General features: G+C 33.9%; 3 protein-coding genes across 3 annotated transcripts; 1 reads left to right on the forward strand and 2 right to left on the reverse strand.

Annotated features, from left to right (window-relative positions):
• Window positions 1-8,378: 8,378 nt before the first annotated feature.
• TRIADDRAFT_59214 (uncharacterized protein) lies at window positions 8,379-14,293 on the reverse strand (the record flags this gene model as incomplete). The annotated part of the gene is made up of 10 exons (XM_002115330.1): window positions 8,379-8,501; window positions 9,232-9,354; window positions 9,433-9,528; window positions 9,610-9,687; window positions 9,778-9,852; window positions 10,013-10,068; window positions 10,352-10,443; window positions 12,133-12,281; window positions 13,641-13,671; window positions 14,274-14,293. 10 exons carry the CDS (start codon window positions 14,291-14,293, stop codon window positions 8,379-8,381), a joined length of 843 nt encoding a protein of 280 aa, XP_002115366.1.
• A 2,584-nt stretch (window positions 14,294-16,877) lies between these two features.
• On the forward strand, window positions 16,878-20,048 carry TRIADDRAFT_59215 (uncharacterized protein; the record flags this gene model as incomplete). The annotated part of the gene is made up of 7 exons (XM_002115201.1): window positions 16,878-16,924; window positions 17,368-17,425; window positions 17,864-18,066; window positions 18,272-18,539; window positions 18,724-18,784; window positions 19,072-19,275; window positions 19,360-20,048. 7 exons carry the CDS (start codon window positions 16,878-16,880, stop codon window positions 20,046-20,048), a joined length of 1,530 nt encoding a protein of 509 aa, XP_002115237.1.
• A 633-nt stretch (window positions 20,049-20,681) lies between these two features.
• TRIADDRAFT_59216 (uncharacterized protein) lies at window positions 20,682-25,223 on the reverse strand (the record flags this gene model as incomplete). The annotated part of the gene is made up of 9 exons (XM_002115331.1): window positions 20,682-20,859; window positions 20,943-21,052; window positions 21,131-21,188; window positions 21,290-21,480; window positions 21,656-21,781; window positions 21,938-22,010; window positions 22,498-22,565; window positions 23,375-23,473; window positions 24,732-25,223. 9 exons carry the CDS (start codon window positions 25,221-25,223, stop codon window positions 20,682-20,684), a joined length of 1,395 nt encoding a protein of 464 aa, XP_002115367.1.
• Window positions 25,224-27,147: the final 1,924 nt, after the last annotated feature.

Genomic DNA, 27,147 nt, shown 5'->3' on the forward strand with positions numbered 1-27,147 from the left:
TTGTTGAAAGCGGTGTAAAATATGTTGTTTAGCAAGATATTTTAGACATAAACGCAATTTATGAAAATTTTATAGCTAGATCTATTATTTGATCTTAAAGACTACAGATATAAATTAATCTTTCTTAACTTAATTTAAAATCCAAAGTTTTATTACGTGCCTGCGGTAACGTTATTAGATCTAGACCCTTTCTTCTTATAATGATTGTAAATGGATAATAAATAATGGGCATTTTGTCGAGCTATAACGAGCCAAATAGTATTTAAGTCTAAATGGTTGGCACAAACACAAAGAGTGATGTACCTTTTTTTAATGACGCAATCGAACTTTTCTCTGTTAAGTTAAGATTCCTTAGTCTTATCACTGTCTTGTATTAAGAGTAAGAACTAATTATTTAATTATCTCTAAAGGTGTTCTGTAACATATATAATGTTATAAATTGAGTAATAAATATTCATTTCAGGACTTAGTCATCAAATGTATTTTTTATGATCAATTATTGGAGTTTAGTATTTTGAGGCTTCACGGTACAAGTTCCAAAATTTTAAATTTTCTGATCAATACGCGTATTGATCTTAGGAAATACAGTAGACAGAAAAAAATAATATTATAACCGATTGATTAGTCATGTCGCTTTCTTAACCATAAGGGAACGTGAATCGGAATAAACCAGTATGAACATGCTCTAATCCGAATCGTTGTACTCTCCAAGTGCATAGAATTTCCGCTTACACCACATACTGCGATAGTCGGTTGTTGCCGTATACCAGAAATTATACAGTAGGCCTGGATTGCATGTTGTCAATAGAAATTATATTATAATTATTAAAATGCGGCCGGGGGGTGTTCCGAGTGTTTGTATCTATGAAATGATACTATGATACAGTAGCATCAGACATGATACTCAGGGCTACTAAGGAAACACTAAAATCATACAAAGCTATTATTACGAATCCCAAGTATTTTCACTTAAGTGTAATGTTTTCATTAACACCAGTTTAAGTAGCACCAATGATACAATTAAAGTCAGTCCTAAACTAAACCAGCAACGATACAAGGAGCAGCAATAATGCACACTTTGTGAACATGACTGGACATCGGCTCTACTTGTGAGAGTAAATCGATGTGTGAGTATAATATTGTCCTTTACAGATAAATTCACAGTAGCTATTTATTACAGTTTGACTTTATTGTACTACCAATGGCTATAATTTACAAATTTAATGGCGCCAAACGATAACTACCTAAAATATTTGATTTAAAGTGACTAGATTAATCAAAATGGAAGTCCAGCGCACAAAAATAACGAAACTTTGCAAAATGTTGATCATAGTGCATTAACGCAACTTGTTCGCAATTCTCTTCTAGGAGGAGTAGGACATTGTCTCCTGTCGCGCAATACCGTAGTTGTAAGAGATAAACAGTCGCTTGCATAGCTCTTTATCGTATTTATCATCGTGATTTAAATTGTCGGAAAATTTGTCGAATTTATCAAAAAATCTTTCGCAAGAGATGGAACTTGCAGGAATACTAAAAATATTTCTAGCCACCTTTCGAAGAGTAGGGCAGCTTGTACACGAACTCCAGTATTTCATTATATCATACTGCAAGTCATTAGCCACTACTGGCTTAGGTGTTTCAATATATTCAAGCAATTCTTCTTTAACTCCCTTAACTTGTTTTAAATTCTGGCCAAAAAAGTATTTAGCTAAATTAAGACCTGACATACTACTTTGTGTTTGCTGCTTGACAAGCGGTTTATTCGCCTCAATGTTGTCACCACTAATGCCTTCTTGTTCTTGCGAAGACCTGATATCGGAAGTCTTCGGATTATCAATTTGCCGCATCATATCCAAGACATTATCGTGTAAAGTATCCCTCTTCAATTTATCTAGCCATGGAGTATCTTTTGTTAAAGGATTCAAAAAAGCAGCAACTTTATGCAAATTTTGAATAATAAAGTGTCGCTGTAGTTGTACCATTAACTCTTTGCGAATGGCTGCTTGTAGGTTACTATCTGGATTAGACTGCACATCATAACTTTCCATCAGAGATAAATATATTGGCCAAACGTAATGTAATGTTGAACACCTCTCATCTTTAACTAACTCAATTGCCTCCATCAATGGACTAAACATATCGACAACTTCCTACATTTTTCAAAAATGCATAAAAAAATTGACTACCAAATTTATAAATGCATTAAGTTCTGAGATCTGATTATATACCTTCAATTCTTCTTTAGTTCTATTTGTATGGAATAAGCATACTAATTGAACGTCGTCTGTTTGATTACTGGTGAGCTCTTTAGCGGCTTGAATCACTTCTTCAAAAGTGTCAATAATTGATAGCAGCATTACCGACAATGTACTAGGATCGGAAGGGTTATATTGTCTTAGCTTTCTCTAAAGCAAGAAAATAATAATATATGTCAGCTATTTTGTATACTACTGGAGTACTAACGCAATACATTCATCTGTATAAGCAACTTATACGTTAAATATTACATAAATATTTAATTGCCGCTCATCCACTTTTAGCAAATTAATGACAGCTGTGCACTGATTTACGATCTCTTCCAAAGCCGTAATATTTTTGATGGTATTACTTATCATTAACTTGATAACATGAAAATAGCTATTTAAGCCTTCTATACGTGATGTTTCAGGCTATAAGTAAGAAATAATAGTATGAAAGTGAAAAATATAGTAAACGTTAGTAACATTAATCACCTACGATTACATCAGTATAGTATAAAATTTAAAGCATCATTACGATTAAACTGGAATCGCTTGTGATCATGTAAAGTCCATTTGCCGTTGACAGTTTAAAACTTTCCAATGTTGCGTTGATCTCATTTAAAATATGTTGCGGTGAATTATCCTTAAATTAAAGATCAATTTGGAAACCAGATACTGTTATTATTTTATCATTGAAAGAACAGTAGTACGCTATACACAAGGTATCTACAGTATATTGTAGAAATACCTGGACCAAAAATGAGTGTAGATTGACAGTGCGAACATTAAAAGATTTGTTGACCATATGTAGCATTATGCAAAGAAAAACTTTATCACCACTTCCAGTCCACTTTTCAATGGAAACTGTATTTGATTTGGACTCAGCAGAGAGCACCTTGATTTGAGATATCAATGTAGTATGTAATTCTGAGAGAGCTGCATTAATGTGACGTTCATGCGGTAAGTAACATGATACATCAAACTTGCCATGTCCTGCAGCTTCATTAACTAAAGCTATAATAGATGATTAAGTAGATAAGATAAGTCAATGTAGAGAGATGTTAACATTTGACGTGCCATAAATATATCTACTACTACAAAATGAAATGTATTATCAATTATTACAGTGCGTACTACGCTAACAATATTAGTTCGTACCTTGAGAAAAGCGTATGAAACCTTCACCATGAATAGTTGAAAAAGGGATTGAATCTGTTAGAAAAAGCTGTCGTATACAACACAAAAATAGATAAAGTGCTGTTAAAACAGAAGTGAAAAGACTTTAAAGATTTATCCACGAATGTATACTTACGTTCATACTTGCATAAAGAAGATTTTTACGAATGTCTGATTTCGATGTAAAAATTGAAGAGGGAACTTTGATGTCACCTGCTAAAGGTTTACTTTTCTTGGATATTTGCATTTTCATAAGCGGAGATTTCGATACTAAAATAAAAATGTAAACAAGTTTATTAATTTTAACATTTCATGACCGCGATGTATAAAATATAGACTAATTACTTATTGTCTTTCTTCTTTTGGGATCTTTAGTCGACGGACTTCCTTTCGTAGGCCTGCTGTTGTCAGTATCGCATATCTCTATATGTTTTTGTAGGTTAGATGTTGTACCTTGTCCGTATGCTAAGAGTTTCTCGCAACCCTGGCACACCACATAATTATCAACTATTGTGTCGCCAACAGAAATACGGCAAACCCCGGACCATACTTTCGATCTGTAGCCTTCTTGACGTATATATATTGCTGAACCATCCTCTAAAGCCTTTAATAGTGCTTGCTTATCTAGTGGTGTTCTACTAGATCGTCTACGTTTCTTGATATCAAAAGACGAATTTTGACCTAATATTTGGTAGTGATTGATACCCGAAAGTAAGACTTAATTTATTATAATTTCTCGAATCCTATGAAACTTTCATAATGATCGATGATGCTACTTTGTTACATGTGAACTAGCCATATAGTAAGGATTGAAACGGAATTGCGTGTTATAGACGATGTTATAATTACGTGAGAAGCATTATTATAATTTACTTAGAATTGATATAATAGTAGTGCATACAGTAATAAATAAATAATAATATTGCAGATCCAACATACTGGCAATAAGCTTATCCGAAATTAAAATTACTTATTACTTCCATACTAATAAGTGCCTTGGTATTTAATAAATGAATTAAATAGGAATTAGTAAATTAGCTGCAAAATAACGCTCAGTATTTGCTTAACGTTGTAGCTTACACATATATACCATAGGTAATTTAAATTAAAACCATATCACTTACACTGATCAACTAGTATTGGTGAATTGCTCTCCTCTGCCATCGTAATTATTATAGCAAAATTGTTGATTATATTGTTGGAATCTTCATAGCATACAGCGGTATTATTATAAGATAATTAATCAGGATAAATAAAAAGTAATACAGTAGTTAGTATACATAGTCAGAACAGATCAGATTTGTATTTATATGCTATAACATATCATAAAATATAATTATTTACTTGATACGATAACATCTATAATTCGTAGTCAGTTTAGACATACAAATTTCCGAATACAGTAATGCAAGTTTTGCAGTACCAATTGCAGTATTTAGGTATACGTTGAAATTGCTTATCTCGATTTGTCAAATAAAAGCGATTACTCATGATGTGCACAAATATACACTTGTATTTACGAATAGGATGTACAGCTGTAACTAGAATAATACACGTATCATTTGTAGTCTATAACGCCAGCATAACTCAGTGTTATAGCAAAAGACTGCATTCATGTAGCACTTGAAAGTGGACAGAAATTATTGCACACTATCCATAGCTATATGCAAATACGAAACGTTAGTAGTATAATACTGCATATTAGTCTTTGGTATATGTACTTGATCGGTAATACTGTAATTTGTGCTCAAACAACAAGCATCGTGACGAATGAGCTCCTTAATGTAACATATTGAGAAATCTTGCAATACTACATGCATCATCTTCGTATAATAGTCTCAAGTCCAATAATAATAATAATGGTATTTTGAGGGCCAAACAGCACCTATACACGAAGTATTACAAGTGGGATAATCTACCTACTAGTTTATTGTAATTGTAGTGGAATATAAAAGTCTTCCATAGCTGCAAAATTGAAGTTCTCAGTATAACAATGAGTATGTACAGAGATTCGCCCATCAGTTCATCATTAATTTATCAAATCAACCATCATTTATTTAAAATAATCATGACTAATCAATAACTATACTGCAGCTTATCGAATAGGAAGGGTATCGTAGAGCAAGAATTTTTTAATCTCACCACAGAATAAAACATTTTCATATTCTTCATGATTGAATTTGTAATCCTTACATGTACATTGAACAAGATGAAGACTTTTATGCCGCGTTAGGATTATATCCAGACTCTTGATCAGTTACTAAATAATTACGAACTCATTCATCCAACGAACTACTGTATTGTGTTGTATCATTACAATAATAATAATGCTAATGATAATTATTCAATTTAGGGAAAATTATTAAAATAGAAGATCAATTTTTATCAATTTTAATATAAGCGTACTGTATATGTACACTAAGAGTACTGTAGAGTAGAGTAGAGAGCAGTGAATTCAATTCCTGTCAAGATCAAATGCTTTAATGAATTCTCCAGTCTATCATTGCGACCGTAGAGTAAGTCACAGTAAAATAACTTTGTTTCATATCAAGATAAAATGTGCAAATTGTTAAGTCTATCATTTTCTTGTATCTTACTAGACCGAATCGGCTTATTTCTGTATTTGGAGCACCTTTATTCAGTAGTAGAGTAAATTGGAATTTCGCCATTTCCTATCGACATTATGAAATATTTTCCAGTAGCAACATTACTCCCTGGAAAGTACACGAAGCGCTCGCATAATATAAACAATAATTATTTCATCTTGTCTTTGCCTATCCTCGATGGCATATCTAATGACTGCTTAACAGCATTCTCAGTTGTCGACAATTTGTGTTGATTCTACAGTACAGTATCATCGTATGTAAATAACTTTGTTTCATATCAAGATAAAATAAGCCAATGGTTAAGTCTATCAGCATTCTCAGTTGTCGACAATTTGTGTTGATGCTACAGTACAGTATCATCGTATGTACGACAGGCTATTTAGAGTAAGCCACAGTAAAATAACTTTGTTTCATATCAAGATAAAATGTACCAATTGTTAAGTCTATCATTCCCTTTTATCTTGCTAGACCGAATCGGCTTATTTCTGTACTTGGAGCACCTTTACTCAGTAGTAGAGTAAATTGGAATTTCGCCATTTCCTATCAACATCATGAAATATTTTCCAGTAGCAACATTACTCCCTGGAAAGTACACGAAGCGCTCGCATAATATAAACAATAATTATTTCATCTTGTCTTTGCCTATCCTCGATGGCATATCTAATGACTGCTTAACAGCATTCTCAGTTGTCGACAATTTGTGTTGATTCTACAGTACAGTATCATCGTATGTAAATAACTTTGTTTCATATCAAGATAAAATAAGCCAATGGTTAAGTCTATCAGCATTCTCAGTTGTCGACAATTTGTGTTGATTCTACAGTACAGAATCATCGTATGTACGACAGGCTAATTTGGTCGACTCGATTCAATCATCTATCCGACACTCGATTTTCAAGATTTTCACGGCGTTTCTCTGCTGTATCAGCACGATTTTCACGCCAATTGACACTTGCTACTATTTCTGAATCTCTTTCTTACTGTATATCAAATTATCAATCGGTTAATCCAAAACAATTTGCAGAACATCAGTAGTCCTACCTCCCCAAAAAGTTGTAATTTGCTTTGGCTTAATCTCGGTTCGGATTCGGATCGGATTTTTCACCACCACAACTGCATAGCGTCTGGCCAAAATTGGCCTACAAATACGATAGATCCAACTTGGCAAGGGATTACAACCACACGCCTGCTCCTGCTTACGTTATGCACTGGCAGAGTCGGCCAGTGTATCATGCACTTGCGGCCTACAGTACATCCGGCACAGGGCAGTAGTGTACTCTACAGTACTGTGTACTGTAGAGTACCACAATGCAATAGAGACTGAACGTACAGTAGAGTACTGCAAAGGATGCCAAACTTGATACTAAACTTGATGCCAAACTGGATACTAAACTTGATGCCAAACTTGTCGAATTTGGTGTTGAAATTATGTTTTCATAGAACTCTATAACGTATAGTGCAGTACTGTAAAAAGGATGCCAAACTTATCTAATTTGGTGTTGAAATTGTGTTTTCATAGAACTCTATAACGTATAGTATAGCACTGCAAAGGATGCCAAACTTGATGCCAAACTTGATGCCAAACTTGATGCCAAACTTGATCCCAAACTTGATCCCAAACTTACCTAATTTGGTGTTGAAATTGTGTTTTCATAGAACTTCAATCGTCGTCGATTTTTCATCAGACACCCTGCACTGCAGTACAAAATGGCCGTTTTTCCTCCAAATAACAGCACTGACTGATATCAAACCAATTTTTCACTACTTGACTACGTTTAGGATCTTAAATTAACGTATAGACACATTTACTAATCTTTGAGTCAATTGGATGGATAGAAATGGTTGTAGAGAGAGCAATCAACTTTCATTCATACTTTTACGAACATATCTGATAGGAATAGAAATGTTGCTAGCAGTACTGTAATCTTTTACCGAAGGACATGACAAAATTCAACGAAGATCCTAACAAAATGAGTTTCACGCATGCAAATAGTTGAAAGACACTAGTAGGCAAAAACGCATCAAACATCCATGCAATCTAAAGTCTAGATACAGTCACAAACTTGACAAGGTTGGGGAAGTCGCCTGTTAATGGTCCATTTCGAAGTTGCTTCTACCCAAATGGAATTAAACAATTTGGGGAAGTGGTTCAACAGTTTTGAATTAAATCTTTCCAGCCAATGACATACTAATAGACAATTCGCTTTCCCTTTCGAACATCCGAATATGGTTTATTGCAAGCCAGTGATTACGTCAGTTACTACATCATACATTCAATGGTTCAGATCATAACCTGCTGTGATACATTTCATTATAATGGATTGAATGATAGCACATCAAATCTCTTAATGTATATCTAAGGCGTATTATAAGCCTTTCCTCCAGATCTGAAGCAGTTCTTGAAGTGTAGATAGAGCCCTACGACCCCGCTAGGTCTGGCTACTTTTTGACTGATAACGTAATAAAATTCAAAATAGGGCTTCATTGAAAGTACATTAAAAAATACAATGATTATAATTATCATAGTCAATTTACAAGTGTCGGCACCCATCAGCACTTTCAATTTCTGGTAATTAAAATCTCACTATCTTTGCTATCAAGAGTGTATTCTCAGTTAGCTAACTAATAATAATAACAAATGGCAGCATTTTACAATACATTTTCTTAATAATTGACAATTTATATTCTGTGAAATAGGTTAGGATACTATAGACATTTGATAAGTTGGAGCTAAATAAGGAGCTCTAAGTAATTTACGAATTGAAATAGCTATTTCTAGATGAGGAACAAACCAATCGACAATACTAATAACAATTAATATGACAATATAGACCAGGCTTCAACTAAGGATATGCTTTATAAACTAAATTACTGATTGCAATATGCAATTAATACCGCAGTTGGCTCATAAGGTACAACAATTGAGAACGAATAGACAAGAATAGTCTAGGGTATCAAATCCCCCAACATAGAAGCCACCGAAGTTGCTGTATCAGTGTTAGTATTAAATTCTCCAGATAGCCAATGATTACCAAGATTAAAGCTCAAGTACTCTAACAATCTGTATCATTTATTTTTCAACAGTTCCACGAAGACCGTCCTTATGCCGTCGCTGATTAGTACAAAATTAAGGTAGAGTATCTTATTAAAGTTTCCTATTTTCCTAATTGAATGCCATAAAGTATTTAATAGCAGAAATTAGCACGTACCTCATTCAGTTCATCTTTTATTTTACTTTCTAATTCTCTTATATCCTCCATAGTCATGCCATACCATTCATCAAGTGTGCAGAATAACTGGCGGTTAAAGTTAAGGAAAAGTCGCCTTTCAGCCTAAAGCACAAGTACAATCAAGCAAAATATTAAAATCTTACTGTACCATCTTTCAGGACAACACTTTAAAAAACTAACCTTTAAGGTAAAGCTTTCGACACGAGTCTGCAATCCCCACCATACAAACTCAATAGTCACAAGCTTATAGGCACACATATATGGGTTAATATTTTTCTATTACAGAACAAAAAATAACACCATGAATCGTTGCCTTTGTAATACGCGAATGCAATATCCATTCTATATCAGAAATACCTGCCAATCACCAGTTAATAGGCCCCTACCAGTTTTAGTAGATTTAAACTTCGAAGGGTCTTCATTTGGATTATAATTCTGTAAATAATGCCATTTTAAGAAATAGTAGTTACACTTACTAATCTATGCCATTATTAATACATCCATATAATATAGCGTAATCTATACCGAGACAGGATCATTTCCAATGTCAATATGAACAACGTCACGTTTAGCAAGTAGATCAGGGGGTAAGTTATGGACCTAACGAGTACGAGTAGAAATCATTACTAAGATGTTATTACCTAAGCGATAAGTAACTCGCCTTAAAGATTAAGTATCAACATTATCTTAAAAGGAAGATTTACAACTACGTTTATAAACTGTATATTTACGAATACATAAGTTGTATCTCGACACACACATTAGCTATTTCGCCTTTATCAGGCTTATGCCAAGTTTCAATTTTTAAAACGAAACCTTTTTTCATGTATTCCGGATTCTAATTGTACCGTTAACAAAAAAGTAAGATCCATTTAATTAAAATTTCAATTACTATATTTGTGAATAAAGGAAAGTACATATAATAGTAAATAAGAAAAAGAATCCATTACAGCGTACCGTTATGACTAAATGACAACAATATTTTCCGTTTCGCAGCCATAAGAATTTTCGAAATTTGAGGTAAAATTATTACCATATTAGAATTATCTACAGAAAGATCGATAAACTTGATATAATCTATTAGAAATATACAACATACTTGTTCTACAGTAAGGATAAGCATTCCAGGCTTTCTCATGCATCTCCATAGAGCCTCGAGGAGCTAACATTTGAATAAATCTAGGTACTTTTCTAAAGTAGATGGAAAGAATATATCGCAAAGTAACCAAAATTAGTAGTCAAATTTCCGAGATGATGCCAACACTTATACTTTTTCATTTAACCATAATACTTCACTATCCAATGTTATAAAGTACCATAGACAATGTTTTGCAAATTTATACGTAGGTATAAGCGCAAACTTGTGATTTAATCAACGCTTTACAAAATTTTTAATATTCAATTAGAGTACAGTGTATAATGCTTCATTGTAGATAGTGTCTTGAGTTCTACCACACCGATAATTATAATCACAACCATGATAGTTATCAGTTTACTGGAAAACTCAATATGTTTTTGCATACTTATCCCACCAAACAGTTTGTAAGAAAGCTAAAACTGTTGGTTCTACAATTTGTATGCTATCGAGTGTTGGCGTTGCTATTGCTTAATAACAGATTTATCGTAATCTGAATATGCTCTTGCAATATAGAACCAGTAATATAGAATCTTATTTGCACTATACGCGTATCATAGGCAATCTATATACGTAACTATAGTATACTACTTGTACGGTATTGGTTAACTTAGTTCTGACAAATATTGTATAACTACCAAAGAATAATTGAATTAACAATTTACAGCGTGTATCAGAGACTGTTTCGAGTAACTGCTGGGTAAATTAAAGTAGACGACGGTTTGCAACTAATTATTAAGAGATTATGTGTAGCCTACAATCCTCCATGTAGAGCAAATCTAGTAATCATTGTCCGTTTTCGTTTATCTACATTGTATAATCTGCATAACTACGCACAATATAAAGTAGATCGTTCTACAGTAATATAAATGCATGTAACGATACAAAGGGTAAACAGTAAGGATCACAAAATAAACCATTCAATTTTTCAATTGATGTATAGAAGACATGTCGTAGGAAGACAAGCATGCTAATAAACAATAATTATGCCATTATTTTTAAGTTGTATTATTTACTAAAAAAGAAGACAACTAGCGTTAAGCTACGATTGCTAATTCTGAGTTTAGATGAAACTCTGCAAAATATAAACGGCAACACTCTATATGATATGGACAAGTCGATTACAACTTTCTTGGCTATACCAGCACTCAATATTTTATCATTTTTATAATGAAGTAATTAATTAACTTGGTCCTTATTAACACGACAAACTATACAGTACAATCATTTTAACATAGCTGTACTATATAGTCAATTAGCAATAGGATATTCTATTCGTATATAGCGGTAGTTGAAATATTGAAGAAAATGAACTAAGCGGCCATTTAATGAGTCGAAAGACAGACACTGTACCATAACACGACCAAACACTGGCTACGGACGTATGTAGTCTATTGATATGGTCAACTCCTAACCATACAAGCTTCAATAACTATATACAATACTGTACTACAGTGTACAGTAGATACGGACTGTAGACTGTGGAGTACTGTAATGTACTGTAGAGGTAAAAAGTTTTTCTTTCTTTCTACTTCTATGGCTGGATAGGCTGTAAATTGTGCTAAGTCTGTAATCTGCTTTGGAAATAATGCTACTATACTGTAGTAATAGAGTAAAGTCAAGCACTTGTAATGGGAATTTATTATTATGGTGTTTGAAGTACTTCGGTTATTATGCATAGTAAAATAATATGATTAAAAGAGACTACAAAATTGGATAGCGTTACAATGGTTCAAGTTACTTACTTAGCAAGATGATATATTTTATGCGTATATTGGCCCTTTCCTAGCTCATCATTCTCGAATGGTTCATTGACCAAAATCTCAACGCCTTCACCACCTCCAGTTTCGTTCTTACTCATCATTGCAACAGCGTATAGTTGACCGACTTGGTACTATATTATATCAACAAAGTCGAAGCATCTTTAGCGCACTGAAAGTCTGTACCTTTTATTTACAGCTTACAAAATAGTAGCTTGTAAAATTTCGATCGTGCTTTGGCAACCAATATACCGTAGTTCAGCATAATGACATTGCTAACCTCCGCAAGTGTGTAGTACTAGTACCAATGATAGTGTGGCCGATTCAATACAGTATTATGCGCATTGCTCTCAAATAGAATATTGCAATAATCATCAACAGCGCGATACTACTGTACTTATTCTATGCAATAATTAAGGGAAAAGAATACAATCAACGTCAAGACTGCACCTCTTTATTACCTACATATCTAATTAATAACTATAAAGCAGTACAAACTGACGGACATACTACTGATGTATCTATATAGATACATCATTAGTATATGAAATAAAAGCACTTGCATTACTGTAAGTCTAATGATATCAAAGCTATGAAAAATAGTGCAATCCAATCAATAAATAAAATGTAGATAGAGTAAGTATTACCAGCCTGAAGTCATTGGTAGACGCTTACGCAATACAGTCAAGTGAAATCATTGATTCTAATTATCGCAGTGATAGTAAAAATTGTCGAATTGATAACGTCGAGCGAGAGATGTAAGATTCAAGACAAGTGTACTTTTTGAATAGTCCCATTTCCAAGGTATAAAAGTCAGGAAATAGGGCAAAAATTGCGCCATGAAGAGATAACTAATTTCACCAGCGCGATGATCAATACTATACTACAATCAGACGTTAGGTACCAATTCTGAAGTTATTTCATTTTACAATTGCAACTATTTTTGTTCTAGGCGTGTCTATTTTGTGTGTATGGGCACAAGTGACAATGATTCTCGTCCTGTATTAAGACTTTCAATTTGAGTAGTCAAACTCAAGCGAATGATATTGATCAATCCACTGTACTGTATATGAATGTCTGTCATCTTGAACGTTGAATCATGCTTGTATAAATCAGTTGACTCTTGATAGGACCTAAGCGTCGAGTAAAGACGTGTGTGTGCGTGGAAGAAGCAATAAATGTACCTTGTACACGCGTATTGATGGGTCGTCGCGCTTGTGCTTGTGCAAAGCGCTACTCGTGCCATCACTATGTAGTTACTTTAGTTTTACTGACGAATCATGCTAGAGTAGTTGGCGTAAATGAGATGTATTTCAAAGTTGCGTCTACTATTGGTGATATCAAGCCTCAAAGACTTGGCTCAGAGAGTGCATCCTTCAGGCAGTTCAGTGCCATCCGCTACAGTTAGCCAAGAGTGTAGAAGTACCACACCTGCATTCATTTTTGGACTGCAATAATATAATAGTATAGGACTGAAAGAGAAAGCAGCTTACCTCTTCTACCGATACAGGCAGAATAATTCGACTAGAAAAAGACAATAATTAAAAGAGATTGATGTTAGTCCATATCAGAACGCGACAAGAAATTGGACAATACAATATAAAAGAATGACCGGACAAATATCAATGATTTAATCATTGTAATTATCATCGATAATCAAGGTGCAACAGTTGAGGAAGCACTAGACTATCACCATGTCCAATCCTATCATCACCACTACTCCATTACAAATTGAATCACTTATCTTTGTTGATCGATTGTAATTAATGGGTCATTTATCATCAAAATAGATAGGTGATGAATGGTAGAAACTTGGAAAATTTTCAGTCAATGCTGGTCTACTATTTACTACAGTACGCCCTCCGATTGGAATCATCCTTCTTGAAAACAACTGCATGTACTACAGTCTTATACTGTACTGTAGTGTCTGCATAGGATGGTAAGATAGCGTATTGTATACTGTACAGTGTGTATGATTGAGAACAACACGAGGGTACATTGAACCGAGTTAAAGTGGCAATAAATATGTTCCTACTTGACATGGTTTTATACTTTTCTAGCCAATAGGTTAGTATTTTATCCTTGGCGTTCTATCATTGATTGTATACAGTAAGGCTAATACTTACAACTCCCTTAACATGACCATGTTGATCTCGTTGCAGGCTAAAAATTGTGTGCGCCGTCAATCAGTGGTATGGAGTCTAGAAAGAATTGGCAATTTACAGCAGCGATTTACTGCAGAGTGATTTACTGTACGACCCGCCACTCTTTAATGTACAGTAGTGTATTGTAGTGTACAGTGTACAGTACAGTGATGAGTGTACAATACTGTGTACTGTAATTGCAGTGTCTTGACAGTGGACAGTACTGTACCGGTGGACCATTTGCTTTTGTGCTGAAACAACCAACTATTCATCAGGGTTGATAGGCAAAGTTGGTTGCATCATCGTTGCACCTGGTTGCACAATGCAAATACTGTAGCGTAGTTACGGTTCAAAGCCAGCAATTTGTAGACGTGTACATTGTACTGTACACTGTACACTCTACTGTGGTCTTCAGTACAGTAGAAAAGTTCTTGCAGTGGCTACTGAGATTGCGCGCCACTACAGTATTGCCAGTCTCCAATGGACTGTACAGTACTGTACAATATGTACAGTACAGTACTGTATGGGCGAGAATTGGGTTGGGCAGTGTCAATTTGATCACAATCCTTTTCACTGTACTGTACTTCACTACAGTGAAAAGAATTGTACAGTACAGTACGGTACTGTACTGTACAATGAAGTTTTGTCTTGAGTGACTGAGTCGGAGTGAGTTGTACTGTACAGTACTGTAGTCTCTTTGTTTCGCATTCAGTCACTTTGCAATCACTTACTTTTCTAGTCAAATCTATAGACGAGGATATTCCTAGGCCTGTCAGAGGTTCGGTTTGTACAGTACTGTATAATGAATGAAAATGGCCTACACTGTACTCTACTGTACACATTGTGCAATCTCAATCCCATGAGCCTGGTAGGAACGATCAATCCTGCAGTTAAAAAAACCTTCAGTCAGATATCCTATACCACATGGACGATACAAAAAGTACAAAGGAAGGCCCTGCTCCGCCAGTACAGTAAATAAATAACTACTCAGTAAACAAGGACTGTACAGTACTGTACAGTCCTGTAAAAAGTCTTGTTCAAAAAAGAAATGCCGTAATAATGTACACATTTTTTTCCCACTGGAAGACCAGTCTGAAGTCAGTCAGTCTGTATACTGTACGCAGTGTACGGTACTGTACCGTGTACAGTACTCTAAAGTACAGTACATCCACTGTACAATAGAGCACTGTACTGTGCAAAATATCCCTTTCAAAAATTCAACATTCCCTCCCAAAAGAATTTCCATTTTGACTTTGCATCTGATTTTGGACAACAAGGATAATCCGGCCCCGATTTGGCCCCACAGTAAATCACTTCACAGTCTGAAGTACTAGTACTGTCCCGTTTTCAACATGAATTGCACCGCAAACACGTTGCACTCGTACTGTATATCTTTCAATGTTGGAAAACAAAAACTACCTTATTCTATCATACAATTGAGCAAAATGCATAGGATGTCATCCTGTATTGCAGGGACTTGTTTTTACAAGGTCCACCTGTATCCATCCATGGTCAATGGTATATACGCGTATATAACAACATATGCAGTACATACTATACCTTCGACAGCAGATAAGACACCGTCATCGACTACTAAAATAACACTCGCTTTTCTTGTAGTAGTCTACTCCATCACTTCGCTTTACGCTTTGGAAATGAGAGCGCAACACAAGTCATATGCAGACATGCAGTACTTACTATAATAACTCTCGCTTTTCTTGTAGTAGCGTACTCCATCACTTCGCTGTACGCTTTGGAAATGAGAGCACAAGTCTATTTTTGTTATAATAACTCTCGCTTTTCTTAGTAGTCTACTCCATCACTTCGCTTTACACTTTGGAAATGAGAGCTCAAACACAAGTCTATTATTGTTATAATAACTCTCGCTTTCTTGTAGTAGTCTACTCCATCACTTCGCTGTACGCTTTGGAAATGAGAGCACAAGTCTATTTTTGTTATAATAACTCTCGCTTTTCTTGTAGTAGTCTACTCCATCACTTCGCTTTACGCTTTGGAAATGAGAGCTCAAACGCAAGTCTATTATTGTTATAATAACTCTCGCTTTTCTTGTAGTAGTCTACTCCATCACTTCGCTTTACGCTTTGGAAATGAGAGCTCAAACACAAGTCTATTATTGTTATAATAACTCTCGCTTTTCTTGTAGTAGTCTACTCCATCACTTCGCTGTACGCTTTGGAAATGAGAGCACAAGTCTATTTTTGTTATAATAACTCTCGCTTTTCTTGTAGTAATCTACTCCATCACTTCGCTTTACGCTATGGAAAATGTAAGCACAAGTCTATTCGTGCAGCTCCATTGCTGTCACAGTTTAGTAGCAGTCAACGTCCACTACAGTGTACAGTACTGTACTCTACAGGACACAGTCCATTCTGCTTGCTCCAAGACTGTACTTGGTGTACTGTACTGTCCAGGATAACCTGATTGACGTCGCCTGAGTAACCGACTAGATCCTAGACTGTAGTCAGTGTACTGTACTGTAGTGTACTGTCCAGGGATAAACTGATTCAGATTAATCCACGTCGCCTAAGTAACCGACAAGCCATCTCTGCCTACAAGTTTGTCGACATGGAAAAGAAACTTCAAAGCAATGTTTTCCCCTTACACTTAAAGAGGTAAAGCTAATGCAATAGACTGAATTGCAAGGTAGAATACGACTGTTGTTGTTGTTCACCAAGTTGGAGATGTTATAGCCATAGACTGTTCAATTCTGCTACAATGGTAGTGTGAGGAACGTTGAAGAATCCAGAATCATACATACTGCACTGCTGTCTGCTAATGACATCAAAACATCAAACAGCATGAGCTAATCATTTCCAGTAATCCATAAAACACACAGTAAATGCAACCAATTGGACATGCTCTATACAGCTAACGCTCAAACTTAGTCGTTTCAATCAGTATTGAATGTGCCACAAAACTTGTTGGATATACATTGACAAATTATACTGTAGGAATGCTTTTGCCATCATGTAGGATTTTAGAATGAATAACCCTTTGCAAAGTCCAGCTGTAGGTCAGTAATGTCTTTTCTTTTTGGGTTATGTTGCAAACGTAGACTGGTTGATCAAGAGCACCTTATCATGCAATTTGGCCACCCAAAACCATCATGGAAGGTTAGTATCAGTTCTAGTTTAAGAATGGATGTTCATCTTTTAAAGCTGTTCTATATAATTCATGGATGACATACTGTATCCTAAAAGCTCTTCTTGACCTGACCTACTTACTAGTAAAATGGATGATAGCCAACTTATCATTGACACCGTGACTTGCTACTGTATATCATCAACTATGAATTAAAAATGACAATACAGTAGATCATGATCTCGTCATAATTTACAGTATCGAGTACTAAGCAACAATACAGGTATACGTCAAGTAATTATACATAGGACTTCAACTTGAAACAACCTACCAGTGATTTCTTTGCCTATTTGTATGCAAAGAATAAAAATCCATCCTAAATCAACTATTAGTGGCCAATCAGATAACCTGAAGTGTATCCTAATTCAGCTGATTAAAGCATATGATATCGTCAATATCAATATCTTTAGGAAGGTGATGTCACATTGTACCGACAACAAATTCGATCTAGCCACCCAGACACCGAAGAGGTGCCAGAATTTGGTGAAGGTAGCGCATATCGCTATCATCAACGCGAAGAACTTAAACGTAAAAGACGCAGTCGATCTGGAGAGCAAAATATAAACAAATTACCTTGGTTCCTCGATGTTGGAGACGGTGATAACGCTAAAAAGTAGGCGTACATACAAATTTGTTTGTGGGCAAAACTTTCAATCTCAATACTCTGATAGCATACGCATACGTACAATGAATCCAATTATGTCTATACAGGACATGCATACTATTGCACTAATCAGTTAAATGACCATTATGACTTCGTAGTATAATACTCACCATTTATTATATCATATAATTAAGTCGTCAGTTCACTTCAACAGATTTAAAGGTTCTCAAGAAGGAGACATTCAAACAAACTCGGATTACTATCTGATGACTCAATCATCAAATGGTGCCTTTCAGGTGGCACCGGTAACCAGCTTTATTAAATTTTACTCCATACCTAAACATTATACACTCAATATTGATGAAGCAGAAGAACAGATGCAAAGAAAAGAAGTGATCTACGATCATTTTAATTTTATGACTTCCAAGCGTATAAAACAGAGTGAAAATGACAAGGAAAGTCCATCTAGTGGAGTTCGTTTGGTGAGAATTTTGCTCTTATGAAGTTAAATACTATACTCATACACGTATCTTTTACAGTAGTCAACATGTTCATTCACACTTTTACATCATTACTCTATATCGATTAATCCACTTATAACGGTATAATTAGTATTTGTATCTTCACCAAATAATCTGATCTTGCTATACTGTAACTTTAATTTAGCGTCTAGTAGAAAGAAAAACGAATGAAAAGTCTAGCTCGTCATCTGACTACGAAAGTGAAGGTAAAAATTGAAATCTCCGGCCCATAATCAACATGAAATAACATTACTTTCACATCAAATCTTCTCTATTTATTTTTCATTCAAAGTCAAGCTATTACTAGACAGTATTATTTTAACGCTCTTATTACAGTTATTACGGTAATTATTATTTTAAATAAAGGGAAATAAATAGATAAATGAATGAGGGAAACTCAGTGTAACATGTCCAATAATTATATGAAACAGTCATCATACTCATTTGAAACCCAATTCTAAATTATGAAACTCGCAACACTCTTTTCATCAAGATGAAAGTAAAGCGAAAGCGAGAAAGCGTAAACAAGACGCCCTTGAAGCTAAGAAACATAAGAGTAAATACGGAAAGATCAAAGTTCGTGGCGATGAAGATGATGCAGAAAGTGAGGTTTCAGATGATGCAGAATCAGAAGGCTTCGAAGTTGATTATATGAGTGATACTGTGTCATCCAATGAAGAAATACAGCACAAAGAAGGTACATTCGATAGCATTTATTCCTACTATACAATAAGAGATAGCCTATCAAATAGAGAATAAGACTAATTTCTACCCACAACAGATAAACCTCAAGAGAATGATGGTATACCAGACGAAATTGGAGGTTCTGAAAATTCTGTTTACTCTTCTGATGAAAACGACGAAGATCTAACCAAGAGTGGACTCGAAATGAAGAAACTACTAAATCGCAGCGATAATGATAATTCAGATTCTGATATACCGGAAGATTTTGACGCAGACGAAGAGTTATCAAAATCAACGGTGTGGGTACAAAACAAAGACAAGAAGAAAATAAGTTCTGAGGAATCTTCCAGTAGTTCCGAAGAAGAATCAGTTAATAAGTCTACTAAAGCTAAAAAGACCGCTGCAATAGTAGCCAAAGCTAAAAATAATGCCCTAGTGAATTTAGCAGATCGGGCGGACTTTCCAACTCGAGTAGCTAAAGAGAAAAATAAGCGTTCCTCAGAAAATCAACCGTCAAAGCCTGCTAAAAGGGTTAAAACTGAAGTAGGGAATCGAGAGGACAGCAGCAGTATCGCTAGCGAAATAAAAGACTATGTGACACCAGAAGCTGTTGCACGCTATTTAAAGAGAAAACCGATGACTACATCCGAATTGATCAAGAAATTTAAGAAATACTTTAAAGATTCCAAAGACAAAAGATCAATTAATTTCATAGCCGAAATTATTCGTAAGTTAAACCCTGAAAGGAAAGTTTCTGGAGGCGCCACTTACTTTTATTTAAAGTAGTACGTGCACTGGCATGAAACGCGATATACGCGTATTGTAATAATAAAAAATAATAACTAAACTGTATGAAACACACTAAAAAATATATTACGAAAATACCCTCAAGGCGATTATTGTAACTTTATTTGCCAAAACGGTAAGTTTACGACATCATTATTTTTATCATATATGTTGTCTGTCAAATGTGATGGCTTAAGATGTACAGGTTATTACATCGCTTATAAGAACTTCTGTAATCCAACCAAGAAAAATAGGTTATCTCCTTTAAGATAATAGTATTAATAATTACAATGTATCATTATCAAATATCTTAAGAATGATATTTACAGTTAGTAGCATATAATTATAATTATTGATAAGCGTTAAATTTTATAAAAGAATATTAAGCATGCTACTTAAATCGAATAGACGGTAGCATACTCAGTTAAATTTTATTATTGTGTTGAATTTACAAAAATAAAAATTCCTGTATCCAAAAACGTTAACTACCGTTTAGTAATATATATATATATATATGTTCGTATATGTCTATATGATAGGACTTCTATCCAAAATCTTATTTTCATACCCTTCCTGTATCACATACACTATAGCAGATACACATTAACTGTTTTAGGATAGCGAGTATTTAATTTAAAGATTGCCTCCTCCACTCGGTAAGTATCCTGTAAGAGATGGTTGCCCAATTAGCCACGAACATAATCCAGGTTTATAATATTCCGATGTGGCCAAGATTACAATCAGATCATTATCATTTCTTATGGATAAATAGGTTTTGATGTCGTCAATGCTTAATGCGTTATTCTGCTTTCTAAAAGTCACACAGACAAGATTAGTGAATGGATCAATATTCATTCCATCAGCTTACGATCCAATATGCAAGATTCAACTGACCTTTCCGATTCGATAAATTCTATTAAAGCATAAGTTTTAGTATCTACTTTTTGCTTGAAATGTTCGATATATTCAGCTCTTATCTGTGTAATGCAAGGCAGTTCCTTCATCTATAACAAACGATGTCTTTATTAGTCAGTTAAGAGCTTATGCCACCTTTTGTATAACTGAAATAAACATCATTTAACCTCTTCAAGAAATTCTTCTATTAACAATGCACCCTCTTCGACAAGAGTTAGCATTTGGCTGCAGTAATAAAAATAAGCATTGAAATCTGCTCTTTCTCATAATGTCATTAAATTTGCATTTATGAATGGAATCAACTTGGTAAAATTGAAAAAACTTACGGCGATAAAGAAACAGTCACTTTATTGTTATTGATCCATAGTGTAGCTAAATCAATTTTTAATATTTCTTGTAGAATGGAGGCATGTTGATCAGGTAAAGCAGTACGGTATACTTCCCAGTTATGGAGACTAATAATGGTAGTTGGACGATGGCTACGAACGATGTCACTTATAGGTAAGGATTCTAATTCCTAGCAACATTATTATAAACAATATAATCAAGTCTCCAATCTATCATAAAGAAATAAGTGCTAAATAGACTATTTCAATTTCTAAATAAAGTATTTTTATTTATCAGTACATACTATAATTTTATCACCGAAAGGAAAATCGATCTACTTTAAGTTGCAATAAATACTACATTACCATTAATAACCCTTGCAGATACAAGTCTGGTAGATAAGATTGATTGATACGCTCGTCATCTTCCAGATTAATCCGAGAACTTTGAAGTTCCTTTTCACTATTAAACATTGCTAACGTTCTTACCATCTAAATCAATCCAAAAATAACAAAATTTCAGATCACTCCACTTAATAGTAGTACAATATTATATTGATATTGAGGAAGTAACTGTAGCTAGGAAAATATTCCGCTTTTAAAGAGACAAAGGATAGAATACTCATCATTGATCGTTTAGTATATTACTTTATTGATTTGCTTCATATCGCTGCCAATGACTATGCTACAACGGCAAGTTTGCAAATGCGATGTTATTGCCCTGTAATGAATCCAATATTAAGCACAGTTAATATTTTTCAAGAAATACTAACGGCTATCATTCTTTGTTGATTCAGTTTAGAATATGAAATTATTATTACATTATTAAAATAACTTTGATCTTAGCTTGAAAACATTGACTAACAAATATGAATCTGTATACAATTAAAATTATCTACAACTAGATTCTCAGATATCGATTTAAACGTAAATCAAAATCAATGTTCGGTACCTAATCACGCTATATAGAATTTCTTTAGTTCCTTACTACTCTAAATCACCAAATTTAGCTGATATATATTAATCTAAACTAGTAATACCCATTTAGCTCTGTTCGCTTGGTAGAACCCATCGTAATACGATGAAGTACTCTACTAACAATCAGTTACATAAAATGAACTCATTTACATAAGATCGTACTTTATAAATTCTGATTAGAAATTCGTAAAAATATTTCCAAGGTATCTACTAAAGAAATTACAACCTACTTTTCTAAAAGAGCGATTTCTTCTTTCGTAGTATTTTTAAATATGCTAAATAACCACGTATCAGCAATCTAAAAGCATAAATTTTTATTAGCTTAAATGTATAAACTATAATCAAAAAATGATATTACTCTTGATAGTAAATATTAATAAATATTGCACTATAATTTTGTACTGCTACTAAATTTTGCACAGATTTCAGGAAATCGTTATAGAAATTTCTTTACAAAATATAGAATGCTCATAAATGGCGAAAAAAAAACATGGAGTCATTCTTGGGATTTACAAACGTATAAATTCTAGCCCATGATTAATATCAGTACACATTCATCCATATGATAGAATCGCTAATGAATCTGAATGATAATTCATAGATTAATATGATTTTTTAGCCTGCTACACTTAAGCCATCATGTTAAGAGAAGAATAACTCATGCTTTCGGAATTAAAATTAGTAGATTGATCACCACCATTAGACTGCTTTAGCTCAGCATGCTAAAGCTTTAGCAACCTTATTGAGACTGTTGACTTTTACTGAACTTTACAATATGCGATTCCGCAACGATCGATCAGGACAAAATATTTACTGTACAGTCATATCTATTCTACTATTTCATTTATTAATAGATCAAGAACGTATTCCTGTAGACGGCTAGTTTTTAATGAATTCGGAAATTATGGGCTTCTAGTAGATCGCATACCTAGATTCTCAAAGTAAAAGTATAACTACGTCTCAATGAGCACTTAAAAACATTGGGCTGCTATATATATAGTTTCAATACATAGTTCTATTTCATACCCTTGCGGGATAGCCAAAGATTGGTCAATTTTTTTAATAGTTTACACAATCTCTAATTAGTCAGATAAGTATACTATTTACCTCGAGTGTACCGGATAGTTTCCCGCGAACTATTGCAGTAATATGTATTAAGAATGCCTTTAAATCATTAAAGATCTTTTCAATTGCAGTTTGATAATTCTATATAATTTTAAAACAAATTTAAAAATATATTAATGATGTATAAGGCCACAATTCTTATAAGCATAAAAAGTCTGCATGTCTACAATTAAATGATCATCGCTACTTCAAGCAACTCTTTACTTGCAGCCAGCTACTTGCTGTTGTGCATTATATCATCTAAAATCGAACTCTTAACTCAAATTTAGCATAATTCGTGACTGTGTATCTACAGTATAAGCTGTATCCTACTCGCCTATACCTTACCACATGAAAATGGTGCTGTGAATTTTAATTTTTCATCTATTGAAACGTAATTTACGACTATATATTAACAGCAATTGTATCATAACTTATTGCACGTAGTAACTTGAATTTGCTTAAATCAGTTTTCAATTCGTTTTAATGCAAGTCTATAATTCTGTATGGCTACTAGCTATAGCTGTATCACAGCATATCGCGAATTTATACGACACCAAATTGCTTAAGTGAACTTTCCGATCGATCCATATTAAACGTAACTCGTTATCGTGTATCAATAACTTGCATCGCAGTCGATGTAACACTTTTTACCGAAAAATCAACGAAACTCGTAACTTTATCTACAAACTACATCATTTATTACTCAAATTCGCCGAGAAATTCAGGGTAATATAACTCAGAACCATCTACAACTTGAATTATGATGCATCACATAATCGTACGCAAGCCTACAGAGAAATTCACAGTATTACAAGACTAAATATAGTGCGAAATGGTGAATTCATAAATTGCAATATCATTCGCTATATATTGACTAAGAACTATTTGTAACATAATCGTAACTGTGCACTGTATCTACAAGCTGCATTAAAGGTGATCAAGTAAATCGATTCATGGCTGAGAAGTTGCTTGTAAAACATATACGAAGCATAATAAAATGAAATGAAATCGTAATTGTGCACCTTGGCAAACTGCATTAAAATTGATCAAATACTGCACACTAGTAATATTGAACACTGGAAAGAAATTGATTGCAAATAAAAAACGAGTCGCTGTGCCTATAAACTACATCAAATTAATACAGTACTGTTTATCGATCTATTACTAAGAAATTTATTATTAATCTATGAGAACAACGTAATTTGTAGTCGTATGTTTGCAAATCGCGCTTATTACCAAGAAATAAGTCTTTGTAAGCAATAAAATTTTCTTATAAACAATTCTTCATTCTCAGACTTGATAGAATTGAACGATTATGATCAATTAACATCTTGACCTACGAGTCAATTTCTCTTACCTTGAATTGGAAGAGTCGAAATTTAGCGGTAAACTCCACAATTCTGGTTTCACAGATTTGATACAAAGGCATATAGTCATTTAAATATCGGGTAGGCATTAAGATAGAAAATGCATATAATGTAGTTCTGCCATCTTTTAAACATCCATAAAATTTATAGCAATTAACAACAACATCATGCTGCGGTAAGAGTAATAATTTATAGCTGACGATGCCTTCCCCTTCACTACCATCATGAAATAAATCACGACCAGTTAAACTGGCGACATGAAGGATGCATTTTTCACCAATTTTACATCTCTCCTGATCACTATACCATACATGACATAGTTTGGGTCCAACAACGTTATCCCATGTCGATAAGAGTATTACCTCAATGAAGCTATCCACACCTAAATCAGATACTAACGCCGATATTAATCCTTCATGAACTGTATCCTTGGGTAATCCATCTCCTTCATTTCCTTGTCCTTCCTCGAAATTACATGCCATTTTATTACGTCTTGATTCTACACCACTCTAAAATAGATCATAACTATAGCTAGTCACAAGATGGAAACAAGGCGATTGGCGTGAAAGTTGGCGTCGTATTTCCAACACCCAATGACTGCTTGAATATCAAGGTGTATAGAAGAGAATTAGAAAGGATGTTAGCTTATATTGGATACAAGAAACGAAGAGGCTAATCAAACACCTAATAAAGTTCTTCCTATGCATCCAAAATAAATAAACTAAATAAAATAATTTGTAGGACAGCACAGCTATTCCATACATTTAGACTAGCGCCAATAGCGGTAAACAACACTAGGTCACTTTCGTCATTCTACTGCATAGCTATACTGTGCTTGAAAACTGCTTTCATGATAGTCACTACAGTATAGAAATGACGTAAGTACTGATAAAGTTGAGTCTGTAGGTGCAATGCTCTGCCTGTTTATTTTTGCCTTTAACTCTTTCCCCAAGTATTACGAGATACAGAAGAAAGAGGCAAGAATATCTTTTGCAATTTTATATTTTCTTCTGTAGCATCAGCTTATACTTAAAAATCGAATCATCCGCGCAATTCTCGATAGCTAGAATTAATCAGAAATGCTACAAAATCGGAGACTACTATTTGCTAATGGTACTGTAATGCCGTACAGGTTGTGCTGTGCTGATGATGACTAGAAGTGATGTACATTAACTAGAAGAAAACTTAAAGCGACAGCATAATTACCCAATTTAGAGATCATTTTTATAGTTTGCATGATCACTCAGAAGCATTATATTTCGATGCTAACAAGACAGTACTGCAATATACTTAAGCACCGGCTAGTTCTAATAACCTCTTTGGAAAAATTTTTATATCTTACTGTATATTGTTCATACACGTATTTATTACTAAGCGCAGTTATTTAAGCCTTAGCAACCTACAAACTGCATTGATGATGTACAGTTTGTAACAATTAATAGAAAAATCAAGATAAGCTACTAAAACGTATTTTTAATTTTTTATGGTTGTCCTTCATTGCATCCAAAGTTCTTATAAATAATATAATCAGTTTATAATCTCTGTTATAGCCAGAATATATTATATTACGAATTTGAAGCACTTAAACAGTAAACTATATATCTAGATAAAGAAGATATCAAGAATTTTCAATTTTTAACCTTTCTGCATATATTAACTCTTTCCAGAATTAGGCACAAAATTTTAAATTAACTTTCCAGCTCTAGGCTATGGAAAGCTGTATATCGTTTTGCATTACGCATAATTATAACTTACGCAAATATTTAAGACTGAAAGGACCTAATATTAAATAATATGAAATATAATGACGTAGTAGTGAACATACGCAATCTTCTTGCTCCAAATAAAGTTAGCATTCATCACGTATTGTATCCCTTCAAAGCTTTGACATTATAATATTCAGATTATTATATAATTTTATCTTTTGAGTGTGCTATACGTAAACACTAATATCAGATCATAAACATTACGAATAGCAATTTATAATACATTATACATGTGAAGTACAATATTTGTTTATCATAAATACACGAAATGTACATTGGTCATAAATTACCAAATCTATCTGTTATTATCGTAGCATGGTATCAAGCTATTTTTGATCAACTTTAATTAGTTCACTAAGCGTAGAATGTAAAATGCCAATAGTCTCCGATAAACCTCCAAACAAATTCCGGGATAACCAAGCCTTCTGATAAGGTTCAATCAGTAGTAGAAGCCTTGAAATTAGAAAATATCGATAAATTTATATCGTATTAGGCAAATTAGATTAATATAATTAATAACTAATCAAAAGACAAAATGTCAACATGATTACCGTACCTATTCGCTAGATCAGTCTTAACAGTACTTGTTAAACAACTAAACGAAAACAATGCCATAGGCTGAGACTTATTATGATGATTA

The sequence above is a fragment of the Trichoplax adhaerens genome, genomic scaffold, assembly GCF_000150275.1.
Source record: "Trichoplax adhaerens TRIADscaffold_10 genomic scaffold, whole genome shotgun sequence".
NCBI classification, from domain to species: Eukaryota; Metazoa; Placozoa; class Uniplacotomia; order Trichoplacea; family Trichoplacidae; genus Trichoplax; species Trichoplax adhaerens.